The sequence below is a fragment of the Enoplosus armatus genome, chromosome 3 (assembly GCF_043641665.1).
Source record: "Enoplosus armatus isolate fEnoArm2 chromosome 3, fEnoArm2.hap1, whole genome shotgun sequence".
NCBI classification, from domain to species: domain Eukaryota; kingdom Metazoa; phylum Chordata; class Actinopteri; order Centrarchiformes; family Enoplosidae; genus Enoplosus; species Enoplosus armatus.
The window spans coordinates 16,092,462-16,109,245 of NC_092182.1; the positions used below are offsets into that span (position 1 = coordinate 16,092,462).

General features: G+C 42.4%; 1 protein-coding gene across 1 annotated transcript in view; it reads right to left on the minus strand.

The window, feature by feature from the left end:
- The window catches only part of cacna2d2a (calcium channel, voltage-dependent, alpha 2/delta subunit 2a), a 131,043-nt gene that overhangs the window by 44,907 nt on the left and 69,352 nt on the right, over positions 1-16,784 (minus strand). The window contains exon 5 of the mRNA XM_070903344.1: positions 4,497-4,541. Coding sequence (XP_070759445.1) covers positions 4,497-4,541 — 45 coding nt within the window. The remainder of the gene's footprint in view (positions 1-4,496; positions 4,542-16,784) is intronic.

Genomic DNA, 16,784 nt, shown 5'->3' on the forward strand with positions numbered 1-16,784 from the left:
GCGGCTCTGCTACGCATTGTCTCTCTTTCTGACTCACACGTAACGACACACAGCATTTGGATAATGTTAAGCACAAATAGTAATTATTCAGCTTTTTGTCTGCCTTCAGATTTAGGCGGTTCTATACTCTCCCTCTCATCAGAGAAGAGCAGCAGGTATCAAAGCAGACACCAAACACAGAGACTCATTAGTACCCGAGATGACTATCACAGACACATGAGGTGCCATACAAATTAACCCCAACAATAACTAGCAACCAACACCACTTAATCACTGTTTAGCCTCCCACCCACTCGCATTATAGCATATTTCATAACAGACCGTCTCTTCTTTCTCACCCGTGATTGTTTAAACAGGAAACAGTGCTAAAGCTGCATATTTCTAATGTTTTTTAGCACTTTTACAGCTTCTCAGTTGGACCATTGTACATGATGAGAAAGCCCGACACACATATTGCATTAGGAAAGTGTCAGATATTAAAGAAAGCCAGAAGATAAAAAAGCAGAACTGACATTTAAGCTTTTTATCTTGATAAGTTATCAATGGAGTACAATCTGTGCCTGTTCCCACAGGAGGAAGTCATTGTGGGATGGGAAATAAAATGGCAGCAAGATATAACCCCACTCTCTGGCGCAGTTTATTAGCTTATTCTTGATCTGATTTCAGTGCGTATTCTTAGAGCGCTCACTAAAACCCTGTCAGATGCATCCTTAGAGAACAGCACAGTGAACAGGTTAAATTTACAGATCAACATTCAGAAATGAAAATGTAGGAGGTCAACTCATGGTGGAGTCTTTCTTAAACAAACTCAGTCTAATTAATGTGTGTTCATGCAACAAGCTCTTTGATGCGCTGCCATACAGAAGTAGCCCTCAGCACAGTCTGGCATCATGTTTCCAGCATTATTCCTTTTATTAGTCATCCTTCATTAGCCTTCATTCATTGAATATTTGTAAAACAAAACTCATATCTCTGATCATTCCTCATGCATTCTGACTGCTGAAGAGCAAAATTTGAATTTAAAATAAATCTTTGAGCGCAGCAAATTTGCGGCTGCAATACGCACTTTTCATTTTAATAAAGCAGCATGGGTTAATTGGATCTGACATGATCAAAACTGTTTATTTTTTGGAGAAATTAAATCAAAACCCCATGTCCATGGCAGAAATTGATTGATGGGCCAACTTTAATTGACTATTAAAAAGTAATTACAAGCTGTTGTTGGGACGAGCGGGGGATAGTTGTGCTAAAGTCCCATCGAAAGTCAACATGAGGAACAATACGGTGTTATGACAAGAAATCTGTCACTTCTACAACTCTTATAACTTCACAGTACAGGTTATGACCTGATAAATGTGAACTGAGCGCACATACCTGACATTTAACAAATAAATTATTACTTAAATACAAAACAGCTGATATTTACACATGGTTTGGCCTCATCTAATTAAATGTTTAGTAAGAAAGCAGTTTAGCAAGTTTAACAATGGCAGAAATTTAGAAAATAACTAGTTCATTTAACATTAGCTTTACTTTTTCAAAAAGCAAAAAGGCTAAAAAGTGATACAGCAGTAGCACTTTACTTTATTTTCTATGTCACAAGTTGGAGGAGTTTCATTGTCCCACAAAGCTCCCGTTAATCACCAGACAGCTCATCTGGATGAGTGAGAGGCTGTGAGGCAAGAACTTGCTGATATTTTCGTTTTATTGGAAAGGGTCTTTATATAAGGCAGGTTAGACATGATTTCTTTTTATTAATTTGAATCTAGGGCCCTGCTGACAAAAGCCTGTCCGTCTGTAGTTTTTAGTCTACACCTTTGGGACCTGACCTGAGGCTGCAATCTGGCAACCACAAGACTAAAGAGGTTTTCTCCTTTAAAACATCTAAATACATCCTCTAACTAGCAATGTAAAGATGTTAGAGCAGTGGTAATATAATATTTTTCCTGTAATTCCAATCCAATATGGATGTTTTATTTCTTAGTTTGTACAAGTTGTAGAAAAGAGGGCAGACTAAAAAAGGGTTGCAGCTTTCTAAGCAAGAGGAAATATAAAAATGGATGACTGTTTCCATGTCATATCTGCTTTTGGCTTCAAAATAAAATAACACAACTCTGATTGTAATGATAAGAAAGAATATAAATAAATAAAATGTACTGTTGACTACAAATGCTGGCAATTCAAACTAACAGTTGTGCCTTTTTTTCATATTGCTGTGGCAGATAAACAGAAATCGTTAAACAGGTGATGCCCTCAACTTTGGATTAATGTTGGTTTAGTACAGATTTATTGATACAGTACACTGTGGAGAAGTAAAATTTAAAGGGCTTGAGAGTTTTCCATTAATGATAAACCTGATAAGGTTAAGGATGCTGGCTTTTCCACAGCACTAACTGTGAGGTTGAGGTGTTTGTTTATCACTCAGTCTGACACTAATTCTGTCAATGTCAGGCACGGAGGTTTCTTTTTTCTTTTTTCTTTCTTCAGAGGAGCCCAATCATAATTAACCAAGGCAGCGTCTAATTAGGAGCTGAATAAATCCACGCAGGAAAGACTGATTGGTTCATTTTCTTCAACCATCCACCACCTGTTTTGCTCGATTCATTACCCAATTTGTTAATTTTATCTCCCCGTTCTCAAGGTTTAATTAAAGGCTGAAGAGGCCAGAGATGACATTTTGAAGATTCTTTCATTCCCGCCTTCAGCCAACCAGGGCTAACCTAAAGCATGTCACTTATGACCCTGTATGTGTGTGCGTGGGTGTGTTTATTTGAAATACAGCAGGAAAGAGTGAGATAGAGGAAAACAGCTCTTTAAACAAACAAGGACACATTACATTACGACTGGTAAATAGTTGCCTTTAACATATTTAACATGTAGTATGCCACATCTGAAAAACAGCAAAAACAAATGTCAATTTTGATCCAACATTAGAAAAATAAGACTTGTAATAATTTATATATTTGATGGTTGTCCTCGTAGCAAATTACTACCTAGAGACATGATTGACAATATTTTTTCTACCAGACAGGTAAAAGTACTGCAGTAAAAGTGGGCTCATGCAGACCAAAGAATATTTGCATTTTCACCCAGGGCGCTTTGTCTGCTCCCTGCTGAAGCATACGTTATAATCTTTTAAGGGGGACGAGGCAGGTTGGGGCTGATCTGGTCTGTTTTTTGTGCAGAAATACATGTATTTTAACCAATAAGACTTGAAAGCCATAATACTGCTCAGGCTGGTAGGTAGCTGAATAAGATAAATAAATAAAATGTTATTCATCCAGCGCACTGGAATGAACATCAGACATGCAGTTTTGACTTTAAATGATACTGACATTGCACTTTTACAGTATATCAAGGGTATAGTGACAAGAGGAGGAATTAACAGGTATAGAGTACAGGATAAGGAACACAGGAGACAAGGCTTGGATAGGAGAGCCTGCCAATCACTTACCTTTCTTAAAACAGAATTCTTATCAAACCTCTCTAATAGTACAGGATTTTCACTCCAGTGGTAGAGCCTTTATTGAAAGGGGAGATTCAGACAGGGGAGTACTGGTAGGATTGCAGGGATGAGGAATGACCTCTGTCTGACCTCTGCCGCTGTCTTTGGGTGGTGTGGGGTTGGTGAAGTGGGGGTCAGGGGTGTGCCACTGGCTCGGCCTTAGTGTGCCATGTTAATGATGACTGATGTTCTCCAATTAGATGTGCTGACAGGCCCTAAAGCGCTGTGTCATTAATCACGGGAGTGGCGTGCACAAAGAGAAAATCACACCATGATTTATTGCCCCTCCGCCTCCCTCTCTCAGTCTCTTCCCCTCTCTATCTCACTCTCTTCCCATCTTTTTGTGCTTTGGTGATCTAGGGGGGATTCTTGCACTCCTCCTTGAAACTTAATCAATCAGCGGGCACAGTCTCCGAGTGTGACCTACCCTAAGGAGGAACTGCAGCCTGCAGCCAGAGTAGTGGCATGGTGAGACCAAACGGTAGTGACTTGCAGGGTTAGGGTTTCTGAAGGAATCTGCGTTACCCGGCCGGCAGGTCCTTCCTTGAATGTCATTCATATTCTTCAGTATGAGTGACACACATGATAGAAATGGTGTTCTGGTGTATGAAAGCTGTCTTCACGGGCGCAGAGGTCTAACAACCTTGCAGTTCAGTTATCAGTCAACACAGTAAGGGTCCGTGGGGAGGGAGAAAACTCTGGATATTAGACTGGGGGAGGACAGCTGAAGTCACTGTCACATGCACGTCGGCCTGCCCCTGCTCTGTCACACCAACTCACCATAAAGCAGTGTCATGTCACTAACACACACAGACAGCCCAGGGGCCTGTGACCGGAGGGGGAGGCATCAACACCGAGGAGGCCGGGGGGAGGGCTGGGGTGGGGTGGGGTTGCAGGAAAGGGTGGCAGGGGTGGGAAGTGGAGTGAGTAGGATTTGGAGTTTAAAGGCAGGCAGACGGTGGGAGGAGGGAGCAGTCCGTACTGTACTCACATAGTCTGAATCCGCTTTGGAATCGTAGTATGAAATGGCATTCTCCTGTGCAGAAAAGAAAAGTGAAAAGACAGGTGATGAGAGAAGATATAGCAGTGTCTATATCAGCCCCGACTCCTCGCGGTGGTCAGCTAGAGAGAGTCATGGTTATATTCCATCACACTGTTCAGCATGAGAATATAATCAGCATCACAGAACACAGGAGAAGTAGTGTGATGTGGAATGACAGTCATGAGAAGGCGAGCAGATAGCTGGGCAATGCTTTTTTTTGTTAATAAGATGCAATGTATGTGGCACATGTTCGAACTTGTGTTGAAAACACTGTAGGAACATTGTCATGTGTTGTGGAAAACTGTTAAAAAACGCAAGTGTGTGTGGCGCTGTGGTATGAGCTCAGATGTGACATGGAGTAAAGAGGTTTGCAGTGAGAGAACAATAAACTCAAAATATTACTCTCCCTGGGAGCCTTATCAACCTCGGCTGGTTGTGTTTTCAGTCTCGACAAACAGCTCTCATAGGAGGAAATAAACAGAAAAAGGAAAAAGGAAAAGAATGTAAATTTATGCAATTGTGTTACACTATTTTGCTCTAATTACAGACTTAAGTTTCCAGTCACCAGCTGAAGCCCCAGATTCAGCCTCTCACCACCAAGCTCCCCGGCCTTTACCCCGAGCAAAGACCCCATACCCAGGCTGTTAGCCTCCCTGCCGTCCTCTTATCCTCTGAACTGGTGTCCTTATCTCCCAGAGAGGCAGGCGTGAGGGCGGGCAGGGGCTGCATGCGGCGAGCAGCAGTCGTGGGGCCTGCCTCATTATCATGAGGAGGCTGGCTGAGGACGCACTCTCAAGGGCACCACGATGACTGACTCGCCCTCACTGGAGGAGCTGCGGTCATGGTCCGGTGAGGGAGAACGGCTGTACAGGTACAGTGAGTCTGACTTATTTCCTCATTTTTCATTCATTTCATTGTTTTGCTTTTCACTATTTTCATCTCTCTCTTGCTGTCTCACACACATGCTCTCTGCATTTGTTTAACTCACACAGAAACACACACACACACACACACCTATATGCACAAGTACTCTCTTTCTCTGTCAGCCCCCATTTTTCTCCGAGTCCCCTTTGGCGTGAGAGCCTCTCTGCACACCACGACCCGGGTCTTGGCTGGCCTCCAGTGCTAATCAGAGAGTCAGTCATCAGCTCAGCTCAGTCCCTAACAACTTAACAAAGAAACACAGTATGATCAAAACTGACACTGACACCAAACATGGGGCGGACCAGCCTGGACGCAGCTTGTGTCTTTGGGTAATGAGCTTGGACAAGACAGAGGAGGAGCAGAGTCTGCCCCCCTGACACTTCTCCTCAACTTACCAGCACTCCCTCTGCCTCCCTAGCTCTGTCTGAGAGATCAGGAGTGAGGACGGAAGGAAAGGAGCTGAGTGGAGGGATCAGACCGGATCGTTCAGGGAGTACATTGGGTTAAGTTGAAGGGTTAGGATGGAGGCTGAGGTCGGCGATATGAAGGGATGAATTGAGAGGAGAGAGGATGGGTGGTGGTGGGTGCAGTGGAGAAAAAGCTGCCAGGGCTAAAAATAGCTCGTGCCTCTGCAGCGAGAGAAGAAAGAGAGAGAGAGAGAGAGAGAGAGAGAGAGAGAGAGAGAGAGAGAGAGAGAGAGAGAGAGGCAGAGCAACAGTGTTGTTGTGTCTGCCAGCAGGATTGATCTGGAGCCCAGTCCTGCTTAGACTGGTCCCTCGCTTCTAAAGAGTTTACTCTCACTACTGCGGCATTACACCTCATTATTCAGGACTGCTTCCTGTAAATAAATGCTTGGTTCCTCGCACCCGAGGGACACTGACCAGCAGCTTTAGTCAAACAAATAATACACTCATAAAAACATACCACACATTACTGAAGCTTTGTCATTGTTGTTTTGTACCTATCGCTTATTACTGCTCTTTATTGCAAATAAAAATATAGCAAACGGACAAGTGATAAATGATAGGAAAAACAACAACAGTGAGCAGAGAAAGATAAGTAATGAATGCAGGTGCTTCCATAGAGGGCGCAAGGGGTCACTGGATGATTTGATGAGCATGAAAATTATGTGAGTCATATGCTATGGGCTCTGCCGTCAAACCCAGTTGAACACCTATGGGCGGTTTTGGACAGACGTGTTAAACAGCGCTCTCAGCCACCTTCATCAAAACAAAAAATGAGGAAATATCTTTTGGAAGAATGGTGTTCATCCCTCCTGTAGAGTTTCACAGACTAGCAGATTATATGCAAAGGAGCATTGAAGCTGTTCTGGTTGCTAGTGGTGTCCAACGCCTTTCTAAGTCATTTTATGTTGGTTTTTCCTTTTATTGGTCACCCATTTGTTGTTGGTATCACGTCGGTTTGCACAGCTGGACAACTGTGTTTACTTTACTGTTTACCCTGTACATATCACTTACCCGTGCTAAACCTGCAACATATACAGAGTCACCACTTATAGCAAGTCCTAGCATTAGTAAAAGTATTTGTAGCACATAATGCCTCCTTATGCAACTGTCTTTAATTAAATAACCACTTTTTATACTAAGTCCCACTAATTAGCATTTACAAGCAGTTTAATAAATGGGTTATAACTTATAGTAGCAGTAAACAGATATAAGGACATTTTGATTTGTTGTGCTTATTAATGTATAATATTTATCAGCAATTTTTGAACTTCTCCTATGAAGACAGACTATTGAAACTGTTTTACTATATTGTCATTCATTACCAGATTATACACCAACCTGCACTTATGAGTTCTAGCTGTTGGCAAATACATTAATAAACACTTATATCTGCTTTTCATACGTTAATTTATGTATAAACTATATACTAGTTTAGCTACTGCTTATAAATGCTTAATAGTTTATTAAGTGTTAATTAAAGTGAGGTGTTACTGAAATGGAACAGAATTGAAAAGATGCACAAGAATCGGGGTGGGATTCTGGGACTTTGTTCATTCAAGCTTTTATCTGGTATTTAGAGTAGGTAGGATGTTTTATTTGTTTGCTTGTATAGAAGTTGTTTCTTTTCGCAATATGATGAAAATAAAACCTCTAAACATAATTACACGAGCACTTAGAGATACACTGATCCCACTCAAGAACGCAACAACCTCTGCCTCCAACCACACACTCCGACATAGACCTGGTCGATAGAACGATAGCAATATGTACCAGCGATAGACGTTTCATCATTAGCAATAAGAAAATAGTTCGATAGTTCCACTTAAATGTATTAAATGCAAACCGCCATGAAAGCACATAACCCTGGCTATAAAAAGCCTATCATATCCCTTGATAACGGAGCTGCTACAAGTGACACGCAAACAGCCAATCATGTAACAGGTGTGTTGTTCGATTGCACCATCGACATGAGACACAACAACAGAAACAGCGTGGAGTGCAGACGGTGAAAAAATTCAAAGTACATTCAACCTTTTTTCAAATGATCAATAATTAGCAATATCAGTTTAATATAAATGAAACATTTTATCGTGATACATTTTTCAGCTATATTGCCCAGCCCTGCTCCGACACACACCACACAGACATGCACAGAAGAGGTGGCTCCGTGTGGACGAGTCCTAGGCCACCATGACCCTCTAAGCGGCCCCCAGGGTAGCATGGCCATCTGCTGCGGCTGGTCACAGGTCTCTATGGGCTCAGGGTCCGGGTTAAAGACACATCTGATACGACACCAAGCCAGCAATTATCCCACACACATCTCTCAGAGCCCTGTGCACCCTGCTACTGCACACAAACACATACAGTATATAATACATTCAACCGCATGCTTATAGGCCCTCATAAACAGTGTGTACGCACTTGTGAATGTACATACTGAGCGAGTGCACACACCAGATGCACACAAAGAAACACACAAAGTCTGAGAAAGTCCCACTGACACAAAGTGCTATCAGTAAATTAAATCTATCACGCTGAGTGGACCAACAAATTCCAAACGGGAGACAAACACTGAGGTCAGGTGATGATCTCCAGCCCCTCCCTTACATCAGTCTTCCTCCGCTCATCTCCGACCCCTCCTTCCCTCTCCTAACCCTTATCTCGATCTGCTTCCTCTCTCCTCCCTTTGCCCCATCTCTCCTCCTCCTCTGCCTCCACCCTGCCCTGTCTTATCTTCATCTTTCCCAATCTCTCTATCCTCAATACCAGCCTCCGCTCCCCAATTTCAGATTTCAGCAAAAGCAGCGGCGCGTAGGTTAGATGTCTACTGTTGCTATAGAAACCGCCCCTCTGCTCTAGATTACAATGTGACTTTGTCTCCTCGCCAGGGCTACAATGTCTGCTCGTTTTTATGTCTGACCAGATACATGCCTGCCTATCTTTTGTTTGTCTGTACGCCTGTCAGTCTCTCTGACTACGGGGTTGTTCCTCTGCCAGCATGTCTTCTTGTCACTTGGTACGGTGCTGCATGTTATTTTAATGTCATCTACTGCTTGTAGTTACACATTTAAACTTCCAAATCTCCTTTCAAGTGAAGGTCGGAGCCTTTAAAGACCAAAAATTCAATGATATGTTAAGAGGACCTTGACAGATGATTTATCCAGCAAGGCACAGGGTAACAATGCGTGATTGAAAAATGGCTGGTACATAAAGGCTGTCATATGTAAGGGTACATGTAATGACTGAGTGTGGTCGCTGGGACTAAATCTTCTGAATTTGAATCTGTTGAGCTCTCTCAATGGGCTGGCTGAGACAGGTTGACATTTGAGTATGAGACAAGCGCTCCATCATGGGTGGGGACAGATTACAGTCATATTCATATCTCCTCTGGACACCTGCTAATGATTTTATAATTACAGAACACACTCGGTGCCTCCGCCGTGCCCTGGGGTGTGCACATAGGCACGCAGAAACACACACACACACACACACACACACACACACTGCACCTCTCTCCTGGCCCCGATAGTCTAGCAATCATTCGTAGCACCAGTTTCCCTAATGGAAGCTGACATTATATCAAACACAATAAAGGATTTCATTTACTGCTCTTCATTAACCCACACACATCAGCCCATAAGGTACACACACACACACACACACACACACACACACACACACACACACACACACACACACACACAGACACACACACAGACACACACACACACACACACACACACACAGCTCATTTAGTGTGACAATGCAACCAGAATAAAGAAGGAAAAGCTAAACAATTTGATTTGGCCGCAGAGAAGAACTGCTTACGTTATGTTTGAAGCAAACCTGTTATGGAGCTATACATTCTCACTCCTTTTCTTATCTCCCCCACTCCAATCTCCCCTCTTGTCTCTACTTATCGCTCCCTCTGTCTCTCTATTTCCACAGCATCCTTATATCCCATCTCTACGCGTCAAACGGTGTGAAACTCAAGACATTCAAACTAGATAAACACTCGGCCATATTAGCTGGTGAGACCTCTCCAGTGAGAGGGGGGAATGCAATCCTCCGGGCTGAGCACGTACTCGTACACTTTTACTCCAGTGCACACACGATACACAGGGGTATTATAATTCACGTATGTTAAGTAAGAAATGACTGACATCCAATTTCATCTGGAAAATGAAATGTAAAGGAAATATATACACGAGGGCGTTCACGCTAAAGAGGAGAGTCGTCAAAATGAAATCACAATACGCCATCAGAAACATTTTTTTTCAGCTGAGTTCCTTTAGTTTACATGGCCCACAAGTTTTCACAAGAGTTAAAAGGTGAGCTCATAAAATATGCTTTTCAAACAGCGGTAAATTAATCATAGACATGTAGAAATTTGTCAGAGATCTAAAAGCCTATTAACCACTTTGATCTTGAATTGCAGGGGTTGCCTGTGAATAAAATATGAATTCTTGTTCTTTAGTGGAGCCTTTTTGATTCAGGGAATATTAAATCGTATCTTTTACTGGGTGCACGCAAACTAATTCACAGGAAAGAAAATGTGGACAAAATATATTTTAACTTACTACTTAAATTGTACTTAGAATTAAATGGGGGATCCAGCAGCTAGCAAGTAGCAGAAATTTAGTGGAAATACAACCTTTTTACTGTGTTGCTCTGCAGACAGCGGTCCAATATTTACTCAGTTGTCAGTTTATTAGGTACACCTGGCTAAAACTAATGCAATCTAATACAACAATGCTGCAATACATCCTTCCTTCATGAAGGTTAAAATGTTAAGTTTTTGTTTAAACTGTTGTACAGAGGTGTTGGTGGATTCATTCAATTTTTTGGTCACATTGGAAGCTCTAAAGCGTTATACTGACAGGTGAGAGTCTACCCTTATTTATGTACATGGTGAAGACAAAATATTAGAAAAGCCTCTGGACATTATAACCTTCACGAAGGCAGAACACTTGACCTACTAAAGACCTGAATTTTGCTTTAAAACTACTGTATCTGGTATTTATTTTCATGACATTCATCATCACCATCGTTCAGGTAAACAAACTCGTCACTGGTTATAATGACGAACTAAAACAAGTATAAAATAAAAGAGCCAACAATATATAAATTATAAAATGTAGAAATTGTTCTCTGATGTCTGATGAGATCACCATGCATTTGAAATGCAATATGATGATATCATAGAGATACATAGAAAGGTAAAAACCAACTCTCCAGAATTACAAGAGTATCTTTGAACACAGGTTGCGGCAGCTGCTTTTTTTGTATTTAAAAGTTTATTTGCCAAGCACCTTTATCCTGGAAGAAGCCATTTGGTGTCACATCACTATACAAATAAATGCAGACATGTTGTTTGAGGTGTCTGGTCTGAAAAATATGGCTGTTGTGTTAACCACTGAAGGTCACCAGAATGCCTCTTCGTAATGTCAAGTCAATAAAGAGTCAAACAGCAAACTGGAAATTAAACTGTTGGCCTGGAAGAAAGAGAGAGAGCGTGAGAGCTATTGAGCTGGAGTGAAACTCAGATAAAGGAGTGCATGACGGAGGCCTTGGGCGCGGCTGCCTCCCTCTCTCCCGCTCTCTCATTGGCATGCTCTGCATCTCCAGGCTTTTAAGCGATTAGGGAGCTGCTGAGACCATGGCGTCCAAGCATAGCTCCATGCAGATGTTCATTTGTATGCCAATAAACAAATGTGCCCCCAGATTAAAGCTCCAATACACAGTGCAAATTCAGCAAAGTGAATGACATTCTCCATGCACATCTCATCAATGTCTTGCTCCTCTTCAGACAGAGAGCGCCATGCCCTCCTCTAACTGCACACTCACTTCAAAGACTCTCACGAAGATGGGCAGCAACCCAAGAGATGGAAGGAGGAGTGAGGGAGGAGAGTAAGAAGGAGAACAATTGAGGAAGAGAGAAGTCCTGATCATTGCAAAATTCAAAATACAAAATATAAGAAATATTAAGGTTACAAATGCCATGGTTATGTTTCATGCCCCCAATTTCACCCATGAATCTGTAATTTTTGCTCTTTAGATCTCTCTTTGTAAACATCCTGCAGGTCACAGGATCCTATTTTTCTCTTCTCTCTCTCTCTCTCTCTCTCATCTCTGCTTTGCTGTCTCTCTCTTTCAGAGCCTGACACTTCCCCTTGGTAAAAGCAGTTAAATCAGTCTGTGAATATTCCAATCCTGCGATAAGGAAAGAAGGCTTTGTCCTGCTGCACTCTGGGTAATGCTGCTCTCCATTGTTGGCTGACAGGGCTCCATTGAGGAGCCGGTTTTAACGCTGATAGCATCACCACACTGCGTGGACACAGTGCCAGATAAAAAGCCTATCCAACATGACACACGGATGCCAACACCTCCCAAACAAGCCCCCAATCTGATCATCAGAGGAGAAGCAGGAAAGAGGTGCTGTAACACCAAATAAAGACAAATAAGATAAACAGGCCATGGCAATATTAACGCTATCATTGGATTCCAGAGAGATTTGATAAAGCAAATGCAATTATCCACATCTAACATTTTTACGCCATCTGCAGCTGCGGTGACCAATCACAAACAATCTGGTACTCAGTCTGAACCCCCCTGTCCAATCACACTGCAGCTTGGTATGACACTGGAGCTCCACTTATCTGAGTGAAATGTTTCCAGGTTCCATTTTTCCTGGAGGGTTGAATACGGCTTTTCATTTCACTGATGTTTTTCAGCCATTTTACCACAGCTAGTCCATAGAGTCCTGAAAAGTCACCACCCCCTCTTTACAGGCAGACTGAGAGTGGCCAATCAACAATCAGCGCCGACCAAAGGAGACCTGTTATTTTCAACCCCGTAATCATTTCCATCAGATGCCTTGCTGTCCCTCACAATGATTTGAACATTCAAATGACAAAGGGAAGACTGCTTTAAGATATCTGCAGACGGGCACCAAGGACAACAGGGACAGAATACACCAAGCAAACACTAAAACCCCAGCAGGTATCTCTCCTCTGCTACAGCATAACCAGCCTGTCACCACTCACAAGATGACAACCTGGCCGCTCAGACACATCACTTTCCTGGAACACCTTGGCAGACGAGGAAGCCTGGGACATATTTTTTTTTTCTCTGCAGACATTCTTTTAATTGGAGCTAGATTAAACTAATATAGTTTAAGACATTATTTTTGGTGATTAATCATTCAGGCTATAACATTTCTGACAATACTGAAACATGCCCAACACCAGAGCCCAAGATGACATCTTCAAGTTGCTTCTTTTCTTTCCAACTTGCAGTTTAAATATATAGATATTCAATTCACAATGATAGAAACCACCGAAGAGAAAATATTGAAATGCCATTAGTCCATTTTTACTTCTTCTTTCTTCTTCCTTCTGACCAGAAGGGCCTTTAAAATAACATTTCATGGGTGTTGGCCATGTGTTGAAATGGGAAAATCAAGGTCTGCAGCGTGGCTCACTGGATTTCTCTTGACTATTGATTCCCATCTCCTGTGAGGCAGGGGGATCGATCAGTGGGATTTACACATGGGGGCCTCTCTCTCAACCCTCCCTCTTGGCTAAAACGCTGGATCACAGCTGGACAAACTCCTACTGACTAAAGGCTTACTGACACACCTGAACTTTTCTCCTTAGCTGTGTTTTTTTCTATCTTTTATCTTCTCATTACCTGTTCCCGTACTTCAGTGCAGCTTCCATTCTGAGTCATCTTAGACTTCGCCAATGTCCCTCTACTCAAGCATAGAACAGCATCAGTTTTCAAGAGGTCTCTCTTGAAGCAGCAGAGAAACATTAGCGGTGAGATGTGGAGGGGAAAAAAGCCAGAGAAGAGGTGGTAGAGAGAAAACAGTTGGAGCACGGAAGAAAAAAAAAAGAAGAAGAAAAGGACATTTCTACCTTGGAGAGCACCACTTAAACAAATTACAGCGGTCTGCAATCAAGAAGCTGAAATTATCAAACTGTTGGGTCACCACAGCAATCAAAAGCCTGATCAAAGCTGCGAGCAGAGCAGCAGTTGATAGAAAGCGAGGGGAGGCACCAGGAGAGGAGGCGACAGAAGGATAGGAGAGCTCAGGAGGAGGGAGAGGCTGCAATCAAAATGGGTGTTTAAGGTGAAGTCTGTATTGACATAATACTCATTGATCAATTGATCAGATGTGGCTAGATCCACACAGACACACACTCCAAGACACACTGGTGTGTGTGTGTCTTAGCATCCATGACAGCAAGTGAAGCTCGGTCCAGTTTCTACTGAGGCGCCCACACCATCAGATACATTTGATAGGGAGGTGACTCTGCTAAATTGTATACTGTGTAGGAATTTCCCTCCACATAGCCCCCTCCTCATTTCTTTCCCTTCCAGTGGCGAGCAGATGGAAGTCCGTTCCATGGCTCAGGATTCAGTGATAACACTGTTTATGACTTCCATTACGTGCTCGGCAGGCTGCAAGCGCTCTGTCTCAGCACAGCCATAAGCGAGTAAAAAAAAAACTGCTCACAATGAAAATAGATGCAGTTTATTTGTGATTATACACAATGTGGTTATGCTTATCAGTGTTTGAAATAAGCACTGTGCAGTTAAAAAGGGGCTCACATAGCTATATTCCCACCTCCCCCTCTCGGCCTCCGCTATGGAGATCCTTTTGAGTTTTGGTTGTTGTGGTGCTGACACAAGGCGGTTGGCAAAATCAATTTTATTTCTGCCTCTGCTTTAGTAGGTCTGCATGTAACTTTCAAAATGAGGGACAGATATGCAGGAAATACAGAACAGGCAAAATGAGCACAACATGATGGTCAAAAAAACTAAACCGATATAAAGTCACTTGCAGATAAAACACCAGCTTGGTAATTATTGCTCTATCCATATTCTCCTTTTGGTTTAGATCAATTAATGACAGTAGCGGGAAGGAAATATCTCAATTCAGCAGGAAAGGATTTGCTAGTGAAAACTAAAATGCATGTGCTTGGACAAATGGTCTATTGCAGCTTGTTTTAGTTAATCCAGCGAGAGAAGGAAACAGGGGTTTGGCAACATTTACAAAAGACAGGGGAAAAAAAGACGAGCAATAACAGCAAATGAACATCTTGAGAGGAGAGCGAGATGAAACAAAGCCAGACTGAGGCGTCCCTTCATTTCTGTCTATTTCACCAGAATCTGAATTTGAATCTGTCAAAGGAAGCCCCTCATAAGACTAATGTATTCTGTGGCTAATGGAGCTGGTAGCTTCGAGGGCTGGGCTGAGTTGCCACAATGATTCTCACTCATTTCCTCTGAAGGGCCAATTATCTCAAATAGAGGCATTATGAAAGGAGCCGAACTTGGTCAAGTGAACAAACTCTTGCAACTCCAGCTAGGGCCCCTAGCACTTAAGGCCGTGTTACACCACTGAGGGGAGTTATTGTGACTGTGGGTCAGTGAATGTGGCTGAAATACAGGCTAAAAGTTGCTACCTAGGCGATTAGCATTGGGGGGGCAAACACTGCAGGCTATGTGCTGTACGAATATTATTTGTAGGTATCACAAAGTTACAGATGAACATACATGTGTGAAGAGCAAGAAAGAGGTCACACAAATACCACTGTGTTATGTATGAGAGTGGGTGGCTGAGTGGAGATGAAGAGAGAAAGAGGCAGAGGGAGAAGAAGAGATTGTGTTGTCCTATGATGAAAGGCTTGATTGATTAGAGAGTGATGATTGCAGTAAATGGCCTGGAAGATGGCTCCATCTCTGTTTCCCGTTTTCTCTGTCTCTTTTACCTTCTTCCCTCACTCACTTGCTTTCTCACTTACACCTCTCTCTCCCTCCGTGCCTCTCTTTGTCACCCCTCTCCCTGGTTTCATCATGGCAACCCATCAACAGAGTGCCTCTCTCCCCTAATGGCACAGCTATTAGCACTAATGCATTTCAAACGTACAGCAGCTGCCACATCACAATCTGATGGAAAGTACATGTCTTCCTCCAATCTCCACAATCTCCATCCTTTCTTTCATCCAATCTTGTGTCTCTGTTCCAACGTGTTGCACTTTGTGTCAACCCTTCTTCAGCTAAGTGACAGTGGTCATCATCTGTAGCCAGCCATATGATGGGAGACGAGTGGTTTAACAACTGATTGATGATAATGTAGCTGATAATAATATTGTTGATCATATGATTAGTTTGAGAGTGATGCTAACTGTAGACACTTCTTCCATTTTGTAAAATTAGCAGTATAGTTTGATTTTCTGATAATTTCACAAAGTTGCCAACTTACTGGGACTGCCGAACACTAGTTGATGCCATCACTTTTATATCTCTCTGTGCAGTTCAGAGGGACAGTATGCTGAAGGGTGAGACTCTCCAACCATAGCTTAATCACTGATTGTTCCGTGTAAAGACGGAAAATACATCTTTAAACTTGTAATGTTTTTGTCCACTTGGGGGCAGCTGAAACAAGTTGTGAACACAGTACTGACACATTATCACCCAACTTTATACATTTTTACACATCCAGCAAATACAGACCAACATTAACATTCATTTAGAGATGTGTATCTGGCCACCTGATGAATATAAATTTAAAAAAAAATCCCTCTCCTTTGCTTTGTTTTTGGTCTCCACCAACTCCTGAGAGAAATATCTGTCTCTTAAGCTGCTAAATGCTCCACTATGTTCACCAGCTAGTCACTTACTTTGTCTGTGTATAAAACAATATAGAGGTGAAGGAGACTGCAGATTCGGGTCATTATTCTCTGTGGGTGCATCACTACTAGAAAACCCTTTCACATATAAGTAGTCAAGTGATCCATTGTTTTTATAAAAATATTGATTATAGGTGTGTTAAAGT